The sequence below is a fragment of the Schistocerca gregaria genome, chromosome 6, assembly GCF_023897955.1.
Source record: "Schistocerca gregaria isolate iqSchGreg1 chromosome 6, iqSchGreg1.2, whole genome shotgun sequence".
Classification (NCBI taxonomy): Eukaryota; Metazoa; Arthropoda; class Insecta; order Orthoptera; family Acrididae; genus Schistocerca; species Schistocerca gregaria.
In genome coordinates, this window is record NC_064925.1 from 431,977,957 (window position 1) to 431,994,788 (window position 16,832).

At 45.3% G+C, this 16,832-nt stretch overlaps 1 protein-coding gene across 1 annotated transcript in view; it reads right to left on the bottom strand.

Moving 5' to 3' along the window:
* LOC126278901 (neural-cadherin-like) overlaps positions 1 to 16,832 on the bottom strand; it is a 794,973-nt gene that overhangs the window by 346,325 nt on the left and 431,816 nt on the right. Inside the window, exon 2 of the mRNA XM_049979176.1 lies at positions 2,187 to 2,302. Coding sequence (XP_049835133.1) covers positions 2,187 to 2,302 — 116 coding nt within the window. The remainder of the gene's footprint in view (positions 1 to 2,186; positions 2,303 to 16,832) is intronic.

Genomic DNA, 16,832 nt, shown 5'->3' on the forward strand with positions numbered 1-16,832 from the left:
TAATGGCCAGTAGTGTATATGGTCGTTGCGCACACAGCACTCCATGGATTCGCCAATCAAGTCTGGGATATGGTCGATCGGCAGTCTGTTCCTTCAGGTCCTTGTGCAGTGACAGTTGTTTATTTATGGACATGCCTACAAACCGCGTGGCCGAGTATTCGCCAGCAGCCTATCTAGGCGCTCTTTGATTGTGTGCCACGATCTCAAATGACTGTGATTGCACGTGGTCGCACTACTCTATACTAAATTTCCACAGTCATAGTGCATGTGCTGGTTATTTGTGTAGTGTCATCTTCCTAATCAATGAAATAAATTTCATTGTGATCACGTCTCTCGATTTTGGTGTTTTACTTTTTCCAAAGAGTAATGTGCACTACTTTTTTGGCATTATTGGTGTAATTTCTTTCACATATGACGCTCGATTTGAATTAAACAATGGGGATTTTCCACTGACCAGTAATGCATACTAAGCCGATTCAATTTTCCTTGGCGGTGGGACAGGACCTAAGGAGGTAGAATCGAGTTTGATGTCACTGGAGACGAACCATTTCTATTATAATCTCCTTTTAGTCCGATTTGTTGGTATGTTTTGGGGAAGGAGACTGAACAGCTAGGTCATCAGTCTCATCCGATTAGGGAAGGATTGAGAAGGAAGTTGGCCGTGCCTTTTTCAAAGGAACCATCCCAGAATTTGCCTGAAGAGATTTAGGGAAATCACGGAAAACCTAAATCAGGATGACTGGACGCGGGATTGAGCCGTCGTCGTCCCGAATGCGATTCCAGTGTGCTAACCACTGCGCCACCTCGCTCGGTGTCTCCTATCTGCAGTTTTCATATATTTCCAAAAACAGTTTTAAATGCCTCACCCTGTATAGCATACAATTTCTCTGTGGAAAACAAATCGTGCTTTTTAACAATATGAGGTCTAATCTCTTGAATATCATGCAGGGTGTACCACAAGGCTCTGTGTTTGGGCCTTTACTTTTTATAATATATGTAAATGACTTGCCCAGCACCTTGTTATGTAAATCCACACTCTATGCAGATGATAAAACTTTTGCTACAGCAGGCAAAGATTTCGGAAAATTAAACGAGGAAAGTGAGGCTCATCTCAGAGCAGCCATCAAATGGTTCCAACTCAATGACCTGCATATCAATAATGATAAAACTGTAAATATGCTCTTTAGCTTGTGTGTTAAGAGTGATAAGATTGATTGTGTCTCAGCTAAACTACTTGGGATTCATCTTGACTCAAAATTAACGTGGAAGAGTCATACCGGTTATATTTGTACTAAGTTAGCACGTGTGACATATTCGTTAGGTAAACTAACTCTCTAAAAATACTAACAGTTACAGTCCTCTTTATACTAAGTTGTCTGATACACACAAAAGAAAACCAACACAGTCACAAACTACGACAATCTATCCATCTCCATGACACACATATAAAACAGCAAATTGACCTCCCAGTTGCTAGACTGAAGAAAACTCAAGATAGTTACAGGTACATGGTAGTAAAACTATTCAACATGTAGCCATTAGAGGCACATAATGTGTCACTGAATGAGTTTAAAAGTGTCACAAAGAAATGGCTTACAGAAAAAGCTTTTTATGCAATAGAAGAGTTTATAACGTGCACTAAAGATGATTTTAAGTACTGGTACTAATATAGTTTCACTTAGATTAAACTTATACATGTAAATATAATGCAAATACCTTGTGCAGCATCAAGGACAAATTTTTGTATGTTTTAGACAATAATGATCTACAGTATATTATACCATTTCTGTTAGTTATGTAAACTGTGTATGTACACAAATGACATCAATTGCATTTTTTAATGCCTAAAGATGGATAATAAAATAAATAAATAAACATGGAAAAGTGACAACTAGAAAGAAATTCTAATTGTACATAGATTCCAATGTTTGTTAGGCCCATTGGTGCCGCTACGTTGTGACGAAGTTTTATACAGTCCTGTTCCCATAACCGTGTGGCAGAACCACTTGCCTTTCCCCCACGCTCGGCTTGTGCTCGTCCGGCTAATGGCGAGTGCGGAAACTGCCGTTCGTGTGCCAAGCGAGTGTTGGGAAATGAACGTCCCTCTGCGGGTTCGCCACGTGGATACAGAGTTCTAAAAAGAGGCGTCGTAGCCCAGAGTAAGTGAGTAGCATGGAGTCACTCACCCTGCTGCGAGTCTCAAAATCGAGAGCTTTGGCCACTCGGACGTCTCCAGTCTCCGGATCCACGGAGAAAACTGCGCCGACGTTGCCTGCGGCGATGCCATAGCGGACGCCAGGATCTGGAATACACAATAGACGGGGGTAACGTCAGCTGCATCCTTAGTAGATACCAATACTGTAATACGATTTCCATAGATATTTTTTACTGAGCCAAATTCATAGAGCAGAAGTCGGGAGTAATACTACAGTTGTTATTCTAGGCGGAAGTCATACATAAGATTCCTTCGGAATTACTGTAGGTTGATTCTTACAAAGAAGAAGATAGCAACCAGCCACAATTAATACTGCTGTTTATTTAAGTAAATAGCGCCGTAACCGGTTTCGAACTGACAAGTTTATCATCAGACGGCTGTTCACAACATTTACAAGATGCACTTTACATAATCGTCAGTTTTCGATTTTTATTCTTCTACTGTAGCGAAATATTCTTGGTGTGTTGGTGCCACCGAAAAATTCCGATCAATTTCGTTGCGAAGTTGCAGATTGTATTTTTGAAACATTGCAAAATATATGCAGCACTTATATGATTTGAATATCACCATATTGTGCAAAGCACCACAAACACACAAACCACAAAGTATTTGCCACATGTGAAGTTGACACAAAGATTGCTGTTTCACAAATATTACCTAGGTCATTTGGGAAAATGGCAACATAGCGATTATATAAGTTGGTGTGCAGAATCTCTGAAACTGGAGACATACCGTCAGACTTTCAGAGAAACACAGAGTGCAACGAATATAAGCAGATATCGGCGTTAGACGACGGTGTACTGAACAACATTACATCAATATCTACCTCATTTGTGTATTAATAATTATAGCTATTAAAAGACTTACGTTTTAGGTAGGTACATGTTGCAAGAGTAAGCCATTAAGATATGAAGATGGTATCGGTTCTTTCGGACATGTCCGAAAGAACAGACACATCTTCATATATAGTTAAGGCTAACCAGCCATTGACCTCCTTCTTCTGTGATGGATGCAGGTTTATTGCCCGAACTCTTACTTGTCTCTGTAAGATTGTTTGCCGCGAGTAATGAGTGTAATGGGCAGGGAAACTACGAATGTAGTGTGTGGACATTAAGTTGGGAATGTGGGTCTCACGGGAAGGAGCGTACAAGGAATAAATCCGTGCAGTCGCATTATCCTCTGTGTCCTCGCTGGCTCAGATGGATACAGCGTCTGCCATGTAAGCAGGACATCCCGGGTTCGAGTCCCGGTCAGGGCACACTTTTTCAGCTGTCCCCGTTGATGTATATCAACGCCTGTCGGCAGCGAAGGACCTTGATTTAATTATCGTTCCAAGCCATTAATGCTTATTTTTTCCATGGGCGGTAGCTCAGGTGTTGAAGCGTAGATATGTGAAAGTAAAACGGTTAGTCTGTACCGGCAGGAGTAGTCCACTTAGTGGTGTAGTTGTGACAGTCCAGAAAACATCAGGTTACAAAGTCTCTGAGTTGTTTGTAGTAAGGCTGCTTGACACAGAGAAAAAAATAACCAACACACTTGTGTGCCTACGTATTACAGTACCACACATAAAAGTATCTGCTCGTTTACTGGTTACAACCTACATAATCCACAGTATCCCCAAAATAACAGGCAGAAAAGTTCGAAAGTAATGGCACAATCAGATTAACAGCTCGCACGTTCAATTTGCTGTCAGGAGTAATCCGTAGAAGAATGGGAAATAAAACTGAGGATCTGCTAGGTGGCGATCACTTTGCCTTTAGGACAGGTAAATGCGCAGTTCTGATGTTGTACTTGATAATCAAAGTAAGAAGTAAGAAAAATCAAGACACGCTCATAGGATTTGCCGACCCAGAAAAGGTGTTTCACGCTGCAAAATGGTGCAAGACGTTCGAAAATCTCAAGAAACAATTGTAATATGTTGGAAAAAAACGGGTAATGTACAATATTTGGAAGAACCAGATGACCATAAGAATGGAAGACAAAGAACGAAGTAAATAATAACAAATGTCGCGTGACTAGAGCCTCCCGTCGGGTAGACCGTTCACCGGCTGCATCGATGTGAAGGATATGATGCTGATTAGAACAACAGAACACCCAGTCCCTGTGCGAAGAAAATCTCCGACGCTGCCGGGAATCGAACCCGGGCACTTAGCGCTGACATTCTGTCGCGCTGACCATTCAGCTACCGGGGCGGACAAGAACGAAGTGATCGAATTAAAAAGAGTATAATATAGGGATGGTCTTTCTCCCCTATTATTTAATATGTGCAAGGATAAAACAATGACGGAATTTCGAGAAAAATTTTTACTCTTTAAAGTTCTTAACTGTAACGATATTAAGAATTTTGATGGCGCAGAACTGTAAGGGATGATCAGAAAATTTCCATTTGTAGGCCGCACAGTCCAGAATCGGTACGCCACTCTGGCGAAACAGCCGCTGGCACTGAGGCAGTCATCTCACCGACGCACCAGCCTGCAGGTGCGTACCATGTCCTGCCACAAAAAGAAGTCTGTAACCGCCTGCTGCGCGTTCTCGACCGACAGTAACCGTCGACCCTTCAGGGTCTTTGCAAGGGAACGCAGATGTGATAATCGCATGGGCAGAGATCGGGACAGTAGACTGGATGCTCGAGAGTGTCCCACTTTGTTGGTCCGTAATGGATAAGGCCGGCCTTCCAGATCGCCGGTGTCTTGGTTCGAATCGTGACCACCAAGGATCTTAGCACACCATTCCAAAAAGGTGGTTGGTTTTCTACCGATATGATGCCCTCATACACATACTTCATTTTCCGATGGATGTCTGTTGGTGTTTTTCCTTCGACAGCCAAGAAAAGCATAACAGCACCTTGGCCCTGTTTTAACGCATTTGGCAATAACGTCGACATAGTTTACGTTTCCGCGTTTACCACACGTACATCAGAAAGACACGAATGCCATAGTGATCCATTGCCTACATGTCGGTGCTTACGCATTGGATTCGCGTTACGTTGTGTATACGCTGCAACACCTTCAAATGGAAACTTTTGGATTCCCCTTATATAATATCCTTGCAGTAAAAAAATGTTTGTATATAGGGTGTAACAAAAATGTGTGGCACAAATCGCAGGACACATTCCTCACAAGTAGACGAAGAAATTGTGTTACAGGAACATGGGCCCTCGACCATCGCAGGAGGTGTCGCTAACCGCGACTTGGTGAAAAGGACCGGTAGGTTCCGTAAGCTTCCGTCGGTGGCCACTTGACATGCGCAAGCCAGCACGAAACTCTGAGTGCCCACGACACACCTGCCGGATTCAGAGGAGTGTGCGAGGTGTGCATTTCTCACGTATTCATCTGCTTGTACCATGGTTTCGTTGGAATTGTGCGCTAGACTGAAGTGAACGTAAACCACTTTCCCTCTTACGATATTTGCTACGGCTGTTACTGTTGCTGGTGTGGAAAAATTCGGGAACTGTAGGCTTTATAAACAGCAGATTTGTTTCTTTGACACATTGGAGCTCTAAAGAAACTGGTATAGGCATGCATATTCAAATACAGAGACATGTAAACAGTCAGAAGACGGGAAAGTGATCGGCAACGCCTATATATAGTACGACAAGTGTCTGGCGCAGTAGTTAGATCGGTTACTGCTGCTACAATGACAGTTTATCGAGATTTAAGCGAGTTTGAACGTGGTGTTGTAGTCGGCGTAAGAGCGGTGGGACACAACATCTCCGAGGTAGCGATGAAGTGGGGATTTTCCCTTAAGACCATTTCACGAGTGTACCGTGAATATCAGTAATCCGGTAAAACATCAAATCTCCGACGTCGCTGCAACCGGAAAAAGACTGCAAGAACGGGACCGACGAAGAATGAAAATAATCGTTGAGCGTGACAGAAGTGCGACCCTTCTGCAAATTGCTGCAGATTTCAGTGCTGGGCCATCAACAAGTGTCAGCGTGCGAAGCATTCTACGAAACATCATCGATTTGGGCTTTCGGAGCTGAAGGGCCACTGGTATACCCTTGATGACTGCACGAGACAAAGCTTTACGCCTCGCCTGGGCCAGTCAACATCGACATTGGACTGTTGATGACTGTAAACTTGTTGCCTGGTTGGTAGAGTCTTGTTTCAAATTGTGTCGAGCGGATGGACGTTTACGGGAATGGAGACAATCTTGTGAATCCATGGACTCTGCATGTCAGCAGGAGACTGTTCAAGCTGGTGGAGGTTCTGTAATGGTGTGGGGCATGTGGAGTTGGAGCGATATGGGACTCCAGATACGTCTAGAAAAAATGGCACTGAGCACTATGCGACTTAAAAGCGGAGGTCGTCAGTCCCCTAGAACTTAGAACTACTTAAACCTAACTAACCTATGGACATCACACACATCCATGCCCGAGGCAGGATTCGAATCTGCGACCGTAGCGGTCGCTCGGTTCCAGACTGAAGCGCCTAGAACCGCTCGGCCACTCCGGCCGGCGATACGTCTACATATGACTCTGACAGGTGACAAGTACGTAAACATCTTTTCTGATCACCTGCATCTTATCATGTCCATTGTGCTTTCCGACGGACTTGGGCAGTTGCCGCAGGACAATGCGACACCCCAAACATCCAAAATTGTTGCAGGGTGGCTCCAGGAACACTCTTCTGAGTTTAAACACTTCCACTGTCCACCAAACTCTGCAGTCCTGAACATTGTTGAGCATCTCTGGGATGCCTTGCACCTTGCTGTTCAGAAGAGATCTCCACCCAGTGGTACTCTTAGAGATTTATGGACAGCGTTGCAGGATTCATGTTGTCAATTCCCTCCAGCACTACTTCAGGCGTTAGCCGAGTGTATGCCACGTCGTGTTGCAGCACTTCAGCGTGCTCGCCGGGCTCCTACACGATATTAGGCAGGTGCACCAGTTTCTTTGGCTCTTCAGTGAGTCTCTTGCAAGGCTACTTCGTTGTGTCGTATATCTGAATGCCACCTTAACCGTATTAGATGGTTAGTTTTTATTTTATTTCTTGTATTTCATTATTAATCCTACCACGTCAAACGTACAGCTGTTTTCTGATTTCTAATTCAAATTGAACAAAAATACAGACTACTGGTATGAAACTTCCTGGCAGATTAAAACTGTGTGCCAGACCGAGACTCGAACTCGGGACATTTGCCTTTCGCGGGCAAGTGCTCTGCTAACTGAGCTACCCAAGCATGACTCAGGCCCCGTCCTCACAGCTTTACTTCTGCCAGTACTTCGTCTCCTACCTTCCAAACGAAGGTCCCGAGTTCGAGTCTCGGTCCGGCACACAGTTTTAATCTGGTAGGAAGTTTCATCTCAGCGCACACCCCGCTACAGAGTGAAAATCTCATTCTGGAAACATCCACCAGGCTGTGGCTGAGCCATGTCTCCGCAATATCCTTTCTTTCAGGAGTGCTAGTTCTGCAAGATTCGCATGAGAGCTTCTGTAAAGTGTGGGAGGTAGGAGACGAGGTACTGGCAGAAGTAAAGGTATGAGGACGGGCCGTGAGTAGTGCTTGGGTAGCTCAGTTGGTAGAGCACTTGTTCGCGAAAGGCAGAGGTCCCGAGTTCGATTCTCGATCCGGCACATAGTTTTAACCTGGCAGGAAGTTTCATATCAGCGCACACTCCGCTGCAGAGTGGAAATCTCATTCCAGACTACTGGTGATATCATCACAAGCGCGTTCTAGGCTTCTCGCCAATGCGCCTACGTGTTAGCGGTCGCTGCTATGCTGGTGAGTGCCGGGTACAGAATAATGGCGGCAAATGGAAACCGATTTAAACGCGCCGGAAAATATTTTCAGAAAACGCTCTTTGGCTCTTGTGCAGAGGCAATAATCGCAAACAGCACGTCATTGCAGTGCAGTTCGACTGGAAGTGAGCGATGGACGTCGAATGGAAATTGAATATTTGCCGATACGGAGGAACAGGCGCGGGCGTTCCGGCGCGCCGCCGTTTAGTATCGCGTGGCTGTGGCCCGGCCCGTGCGTCGCAAATCATTTCCTGCCGCGCTACACACGCGGCCCTGCGTCCACAATACGCGCTCAACTTTTCGCATGGCCTGTCCCCAAAGGTCCGAACACAATGTTTGCCGCTTCCAGTGGCAAATGTTCACCGCATGCGTATACGGGTCGTACGTAACCAGTGCTGTCCACCATTTGTTGCACTCAGTGGTGCGTCGCATTCCGCGTCGCACAGTGCCGCTCGACAATCGTAAAAAATGTAACGAACGCTTTTATGAGCATTTGCAGGTGAACGGTTCCTAGGATTTCACTATGTAGCAATTTTCTCTAGCAACTATAAAAAGAGAAAAACAAACAAACAATGAAAGTGAGAATTTATCTCTACGGTGTTAAAGCTGGAGCATATACCCGAAATCTAAGTCATGTGCCACCACCACTGTCGCCGTAAACCGGAAAGCATTTCAGCATAACGGATATCGATTTTTTGTACAATTAGATGCGTAGTGCCGATTATCGATATCCTCAATATCAGCTGGTAACGTAATGGGGCCTCAACATGATGTAATGTAGCGCCGAAATCGATTAAAAATAAAATAAGTTCTCTATAAATAAAGCAGAAGATAATCAAAGCGTTTGAGATGTGGTGCTACAGAAGAATCATACAATGAAGGCTTTCACGATCGGATGTTTCAGCTGCCGAGAATTCTTACGGGTTGTGTGGCCGAGTTCCATAGAAGGCTAAAATGGCTCTGAGCACTATGAGACTTAACTTTCGAGGTCATCGGTCACCTAGAACTACTTAAACCTATCTAACCGAAGGACATTACACACACACATGCCCGAGGCAGGATTCGAACCTGCGACTGTAGCAGTCGCGCAGCTCCAGACTGTAGCGCCTACAACGGCTTGGCCACTCCAGCCAGCTTCCATGGAAGTCTTCCATCCCTGACGTTTCGTCCAAAGCTACGTTAGACACCTCCGAAGATGCCCAACGTAGCTTTGGACGAATCGTCAGGGATAGAAAAGTTCCATCTACCACGCCCATACAACCCGGACGAATTCTCTGCAGCTACGGAAGGATGTTGAAAATTAAGTTGACTGATAAGATAAAAAGAATAAGGAGGTTCTCCGCAGAATTGGAGAAGAAAGTAACATATGGGAACCACAAGGAGATGGGACAGGATATCAGCACATTTGTTAAGACAGCAGGGAATAACCTCCACGGTACAAGAAGGTAGAAACTGTGGTGGAAGACAGAGACAGATACTAGAATAAATAAAATAATAAATAAACTGCTGATGGTGTAACTCCTGTTCAGCTAGTGTTGCACTGATATATTCAACAATTGCACTTGGCTTCAAATTACGGTAGGAAATGAACTACTGAGAAAATCCTATTGTGATATGGCTTGCTTGCACGCAGCAGCTGTACAGAGTCATCACAGGGCCAAGTAGGATCCCGGGTTCGATTCCCGATTGTATCCGCTTGGAGACAGTGTTGTGTCGGTCTCATCATCATTTCACTGCCAAAATCTAAACACATGTTGCCAAAATGGCATCGAATAGAAAGACCTGCACTAAGTGTCCGAGTAACCCCATATGGTGTCTCCTGGCACAGGATCATTTTATTTCTCTCATTTATAGGGTTAGGCAACACTAATGGCAAAAATAGACGTTAACACAGATCGGCAACAATTTTTAACGATTTATTGACAAAAATTGTTACAATACTTAACTGGAGTATGTGGATGGTAATACAGATCAATGACACTTGCAGTGATCTGTCTTTAAATAATGCTGTAATCCTAGATGTCCTAGACCCTGAGCTGAGCTTGCTCCAGTATCGATACCTGTGCTTGCGGAACCTTGTTCGCGTTTCGTCGCCTATCTGCGGTTTCTCTGGCGTCTCTTGAGGTAGCGACTCTGTGGTGCCTCGAGCGGAATTTAATTGCTTGCGCTGCTCACACCTGACGCCTGTCTGCTAAGGGTCGCGGAATTCGGAAGCAAGCATGCTGGATTACAGCCTGGGTTAGGCTTGTGGCGGACATCGTCTTGCAGGGTTTGCATCGCGCATTTATACGCAGGGTTCAAATGGTTCAAATGGCTCTGAGCACTATGCGACTTCTGAGATCATCAGTCGCCTAGAACTTAGAACTAATTAAACATAACTAACCGCCGGCCGCGTTGGTTTAGCGGTTCTAGGCGCGCAGTCCGGAACCGCGCGACTGCTACGGTCGCAGGTTCAAATCCTGCCTCTGGCATGGATGTGTATGATGTCCTTAGGTTTAAGTAGTTCTAAGTTCTAGGGGACTGATGACCAAAGAAGTTAAGTCCCATAGTGCTCAGAGCCATTTGAAGCATAACTAACCTAAGGACATCACACACATCCATGCCCGAGGCAGGATTCGAACCTGCGACTGTAGCGGTCGCTCGGCTCCAGACTGTAGCGCCTAGAACCGCTGGCCGCTCCGGCCAGCTATACGTAGGGTAGCGTGTCTACGACTGCTGGACAGTCGGCACTTTTCTCAGTCTGTGCGACACTGAGCCGTATTGGAGTTCGAATAGCCTAGTTTCCCGCCACCTTGTCTGGTGGACGTGGCCATATATACCATCTTTAATTCTCCTGGGCCCAACGCAGGAAATGTAGTGAGCACCATGCAGTTGAATGTCCGACGCGATTCGTGAAGCCGGCCGCTGTGGCCGAGCGGTTCTGGGCGCTTCAGTTCGGAACCGCGCTGCTGCTACGGTCGCAGGTTCGAATCCTGCCTCGGGCATGGATGTGTGTGATGTCCTTAGGTTAGTTAGGTTTAAGTAGTCCTATGTCTAGGAGACTGATGACCTCAGATGTTAAGTCCCATCGTACTTAGAGCTATTTGAACCATTTTCGATTCGTGAAAATCCTTTCCTACAGTGTCTCGATTGGTGTTCCTGGCCTCGTGGAGTGGCAGTGCGGTTAGTGGCGCCATGTCACTAATCGTGTGGTCCTTCGCGCCTTAGGTTCGAGTCCTCCCTCGGGCATGGATGTGTGTTTTGTCCTGAGCGTTAGTTTAAGTAGTGTGTAAGTCTACCAGACCTCAGCAGTTTGGTCCCTTAGGCGTTCACACACATTTGAACACTTGGTGTTCTTGCCGCAAACAGTCCTGGTCCATTCTGCTGGCCGTTATATGCCTTTTATAAGGATTAGCATCCTGGTAATAAGAACGCTCCCGAGTTAAACAGAGACCCTGTTATTATGAGGAATTTGTGTCAAGTACACAGCTGATCCGTACATTTTCCTAAATTTGTCATTTTAAAAATTTTTCCTTGTCACTTTGAGTGCTAAAAGGTTACTTCAAAAGTACTACTACTGAACTTACTTACGTTTAGGTAATTTTTAAAATTTGTTTAAATTACGCTGTTTGCTTTGGGTTCCTAAGTCTGGACAAAAAGGCCCTTTTGAGTGTTGTAAATTTATCATGTAAATCTTATTAATGGTTGGAGGTCCATTTGCACATTACGTAAGTTTAATTTATTTTATATCTTTCCAGAATGTGTACTGAATTGAGCCATCATTCGGGGCGCAGGCCGAGCACGAGGCTGTTACCGGGTGCTGATTAATACTTATGTTTCTGTACCTCTATTTTCCCCTCATGTTTATGCATTTGCTAACGCTCACTCTTATGGCTCAAATGGCTCTGAGCACTATGGGACTTAATATCTGAGGTCGTCAGAACTTAGAACTACTTAAACCTAACTAACCTAAGAACACCACACACATTCATGCCTGAGGCAGAGTTTGAACCTGCGACCTTATCGGTCGCGCGGTTTTAGATTGAAGCGCCTAGAACCACTCGGCCAACCCGGCCGGCAGCGCTCATTCTTATTTTAAAACATGTGTAGGAGTATCTACACTCCTGGAAATTGAAATAAGAACACCGTGAATTCATTGTCCCAGGAAGGGGAAACTTTATTGACACATTCCTGGGGTCAGATACATCACATGATCACACTGACAGAACCACAGGCACATAGACACAGGCAACAGAGCATGCACAATGTCGGCACTAGTACAGTGTATATCCACCTTTCGCAGCAATGTTGGAACAGCAAGTTCCCTTGCCGGTCTAGGAATGGTAGAACGATGGGTTCGATGACGGTTTGGATGTACCGTGCACTATTCAGTGTCCCCTCGACGATCACCAGAGGTGTACGGCCAGTGTAGGAGATCGCTCCCCACACCATGATGCCGGGTGTTGGCCCTGTGTGCCTCGGTCGTATGCAGTCCTGATTGTGGCGCTCACCTGCACGGCGCCAAACACGCATACGACCATCATTGGCACCAAGGCAGAAGCGACTCTCATCGCTGAAGACGACACGTCTCCATTCGTCCTTCCATTCACGCCTGTCGCAACACCACTGGAGGCGGGCTGCACGATGTTGGGGCGTGAGCGGAAGACGGCCTAACGGTGTGCGGGACCGTAGCCCAGCTTCATGGAGACGGTTGCGAATGGTCCTCGCCGATACCCCAGGAGCAACAGTGTCCCTAATTTGCTGGGAAGTGGCGGTGCGGTCCCCTACGGCACTGCGTAGGATCCTACGGTCTTGGCGTGCATCGGTGCGTCGCTGCGGTCCGGTCCCTGGTCGAGGGGCACGTGCACCTTCCGCCGACCACTGGCGACAACATCGATGTACTGTGGAGACCTCACGCCCCACGTGTTGAGCAATTCGGCAGTACGTCCACCCGGCCTCCCGCATGCCCACTACACGCCCTCGCTCAAAGTCCGTCAACTGCACATACGGTTCACGTCCACGCTGTCGCGGCATGCTACCAGTGTTAAAGACTGCGATGGAGCTCCGTATGCCACTGCAAACTGGCTGACACTGACGGCGGCGGTGCACAAATGCTGCGCAGCTATCTCCATTCGACGGCCAACACCGCGGTTCCTGGTGTGTTCGCTGTGCCGTGCGTGTGATCATTGCTTGTACAGCACTCTCGCAGTGTCCGGAGCAAGTATGGTGGGTCTGACACACCGGTGTCAATGTGTTCTTTTTTCCATTTCCAGGAGTGTATTATCGTGATATTGGGTATCGTCAAAGCCTCTTTTTAATGTAGAAAGTATTATGCGTATTGCTGCCATAACATTGATTTTAAAAGTAAGTAAGGTAAGTGATAAATCACTTACGTTGCCGCTGGTGGCGAGTTTTCTAATCTTTATCATTTTTGAAAGTTTTTCTTGGTTGTAAATTAGAGAATAAAATCCATTTTCTTTTTGCTCAGCTCCTTACCACTCCTAGATCCTTGCTACTATTTCAGCTCTATTTAATGATGACTGACAGCACTTTTATAACTTCTAGTTCAGCTCTTATTGGCGACGCGTTTACATTAGTTCCCAAACAGACGGTGAGAGACTGTTGGTACTACCCTGTGGTACTGTCTAACTGCTGAGTGGCTCTGTACGTTTGCTTATATTTACGTTCGGCGGCCCTGTGTTCACGTGGGAACTATATGACTGATTTGTAACATAACGGATGTGTAACATAGCCCTTGTCGTGTGCGACCTCTTTGGAACTAAGGGGAACGCCTCAGACACGGCCAGCTGATACGGCTCATACTGGGCAGGTCGCTTGTGCACAACCTAAAATGGAAGTCACTAAGATACTTTGGCTCAACAGTAACCCTGTTTTTTTTTTTTTTTTTTTTTTAGAAAAGTACCCCTAAAGTTCATGTCGCGCAACTGCGTCAGTAATGATGGGATCGACTGATAATTGTAAATAAGGGATTCCACAATTCCACAAATACGTACCCTCCTAGAAATCGAGGAAAGAAACTTTTCCGACTGCTGATTATGTATCCATAAGGCATGCACTATTAAACCAAAGTGCCGCTGGTGTAGCGACCGAGGCATCTGGCAGCGCAGCAGAGAACGTGTATTCGATTCCTAGTTGTATTCTCCATTTTTTTCATTTGTATTTTTTCCACATTGAATCTGTTAGGAATAAGAGGGTTAATAAAGTAAGTAAATCAATAAGAATAATTACATGGTGTGCAAATAAATTTCTCAACCGACTTGGATCAATAAGGAATTAAAAATTTAATCGTGGTCGATTTACACTGTCTCTTCCACTTACTCTGTTCCTCAGTTGCCTTCGAACAAGTACGTGGATGGTAGTCTTCCTATAATCATTTGCAGAAAATATACACGCGGTACCAAGAACATCTTACGAACTCCTCCTTCTCGCAACTACATCGTTCCTTCGAAAGATTCGGAGGAAAACAAGCTTGTTTTACATTTAAGTCTGAAAAATCTATTCAGAAAGTTGATCACCAACTACGCTCTGAATCATCTTGCATCCGCTCAGCTTTGCAATTCCCGTTCGATTTTCAGATGCAGACTGCAATTTAGAAGCCACGAAATAAAATTTTTCATTTGACTATAAAAATAAGCATCACAAGGTTTGCATACAGGTGTAGAGATTCACGGCGTTACTTCTAGTCTGCAAGTCAGTTGATCCTCGCCATCTGTAAAAGTGCTACCATACCTGAAGGTATTAGTTTGCCCATCCCAGGACTCTAATAAGAGACAAAACTTGTCATCAGAAAGGTATGGTTTTAAAATGTTCCCAAGACATGGTTTGTAAATGTGATTTGTAAATTCACCGGATTTGGAGCAAGTAACAACCATTTTTAAGAGACGGCTAAGCAACTGACCTCATTTACACCCCAAGGACAGAATTAATCACAGTTTCTTGTAAGCACGGGAAAAGTTCACAGATGCAGTGATGGAGTATTGCGCTGTCGCGAATGCGTTATTTTATGTCCACTACCGACAGTGATAATGGTTAGTTTTCCTTCCTTGCACGATAATCGTGCGTTGAATGTTCGTCATCGCAGCGGATTTACTTGTAATTGTTTTCATACAATGAGGCTTAAAGTTTTACTTCTTTACTAATCTAAGTCGTTTGAGAAATTTATTTGGCTACTTAGTTATTATTCCTTATTGATTTACCGGGTGGTTACAATCAAACTGACGGCGTTACGGGTGCTGCAGTGCAGGCTGCATACATGCAGGACGCTGAAACATCGATGGTTATGTACATTAATCGCTGCGGATTATGCTGCAAAAAGGTAATAGTTCCAGGTAAAAATATGGCACTATGAGCAGTCAGAATGTGAAATGTTTCCTGTTTTGACGTCAATAGGCTGGTTGACGCTTGACGACAAGTGTTGATTTCTTTTTTGGAGTGACTGTTGGTGTAAAGGTTTAAGAAGGTTGAAATTTTCCGCCGGCCGCGATGGTCTAGCGGTTCAGGCGCTCAGTCCGGAACCGTGGGACTGCTACGGTCGCAGGTTCGAATCCTGCCTCGGGCATGGATGTGTGTGATGTCCTTAGGTTAGTTAGGTTTAAGTAGTTCTAAGTTCTAGGGGACTGATGACCCCAGATGTTAAGTCCCCTAGTGCTCAGAGCCATTTGCACCATTTTTTGAAAACTTCCGTACGGAACGCGATGGCTACTGCAGGAAAGACTGTGCACTGCAGGTAAAGTTGTTTTATCACAACGGCAGCGATAACAACGTTGCATTGCGGGAATGTGGCCGACAGAAATAGCTGCGACAATGCCCCTTGTCAATAATTGGGCTCCACAATATGATCAAGAAATTTGAAGAAACAGGTAAATGACGTGGTGTAGCAGGAGAGAAAGAGCGTTATTCTCACAGCAGTTGTTGATGGAATTGCTGTAGCTATAGACTCAAGTCTTCGAGCTGTGTGACTGGAATTGTCTCTCCCCTGCGTCAGAAGCTCAAAATATTTTGCGTCACATTTCAGGCTAGTATCCCTACAAAATTCAGATTCTGAAGCAAAAAATGCATTAAGGTAGGTCCCAACGCTGTGAATTTGCCCCCCCCCCCCTTATTGGCATGGGTTCCATTTGGAACACATGCCGCCAGGAAACATTCTTTGGGCCGGCCATAGTGGCCAAGCGGTTCTAGGCGCTACAGTCTGGAACCGCGAGACCACTACGGTCGCAGGTTCGAATCCTGCCTCGGGCATGGATGTGAGTGATGTCCTTAGTTAGGTTTAAGTAGTTCTAACAAGGGAATGGTGAGACTTGTCATGCCGAAACGTTTATTGCTTTTTTTAGCACTGTTATTTAACTGTGCAAAAGGTCCGTGTGCAAAATTGTAGCTGCTGACATGAACTGGAAGTCACCTAAAAAAAATCACGAACATGGCTGTGTTTGCTGCTTGACGCTTGCAGTGTCGGCTGGCCACTCCTGGAGATGGCGAGTTGCGAGCGTTGTGCGCATGGTCGGGAAGTGTGGCGTTCACTATAGAGGAATATCGCTGCACGGTTGTGGTGGAAAGGGGAAACGAATATTCGTTTCTGTGGCATGCACGTCCTTTTAATTTCTGGTACGTATTTCAAAACGTACCGTCCTGAAACTGGTTAGATATGTGAAAGATGTTCTGTACATGTTCATCTATAGTCCGCAAGCCACTTTAAGGTGAACATTCAATCTCCCCTCACAGCTGATGGCGAACCTTGTAAATGTTTTGCTTCTTGCCATGGAGATATACCACAGACGCCAAATGAAGCAATCAACAGAAAACACGCATGAAGACTATGTGTTGTGTGACATAGTTGTTAAACTTCTAGACGAGCATGTAAATGGCCCAGACATGTG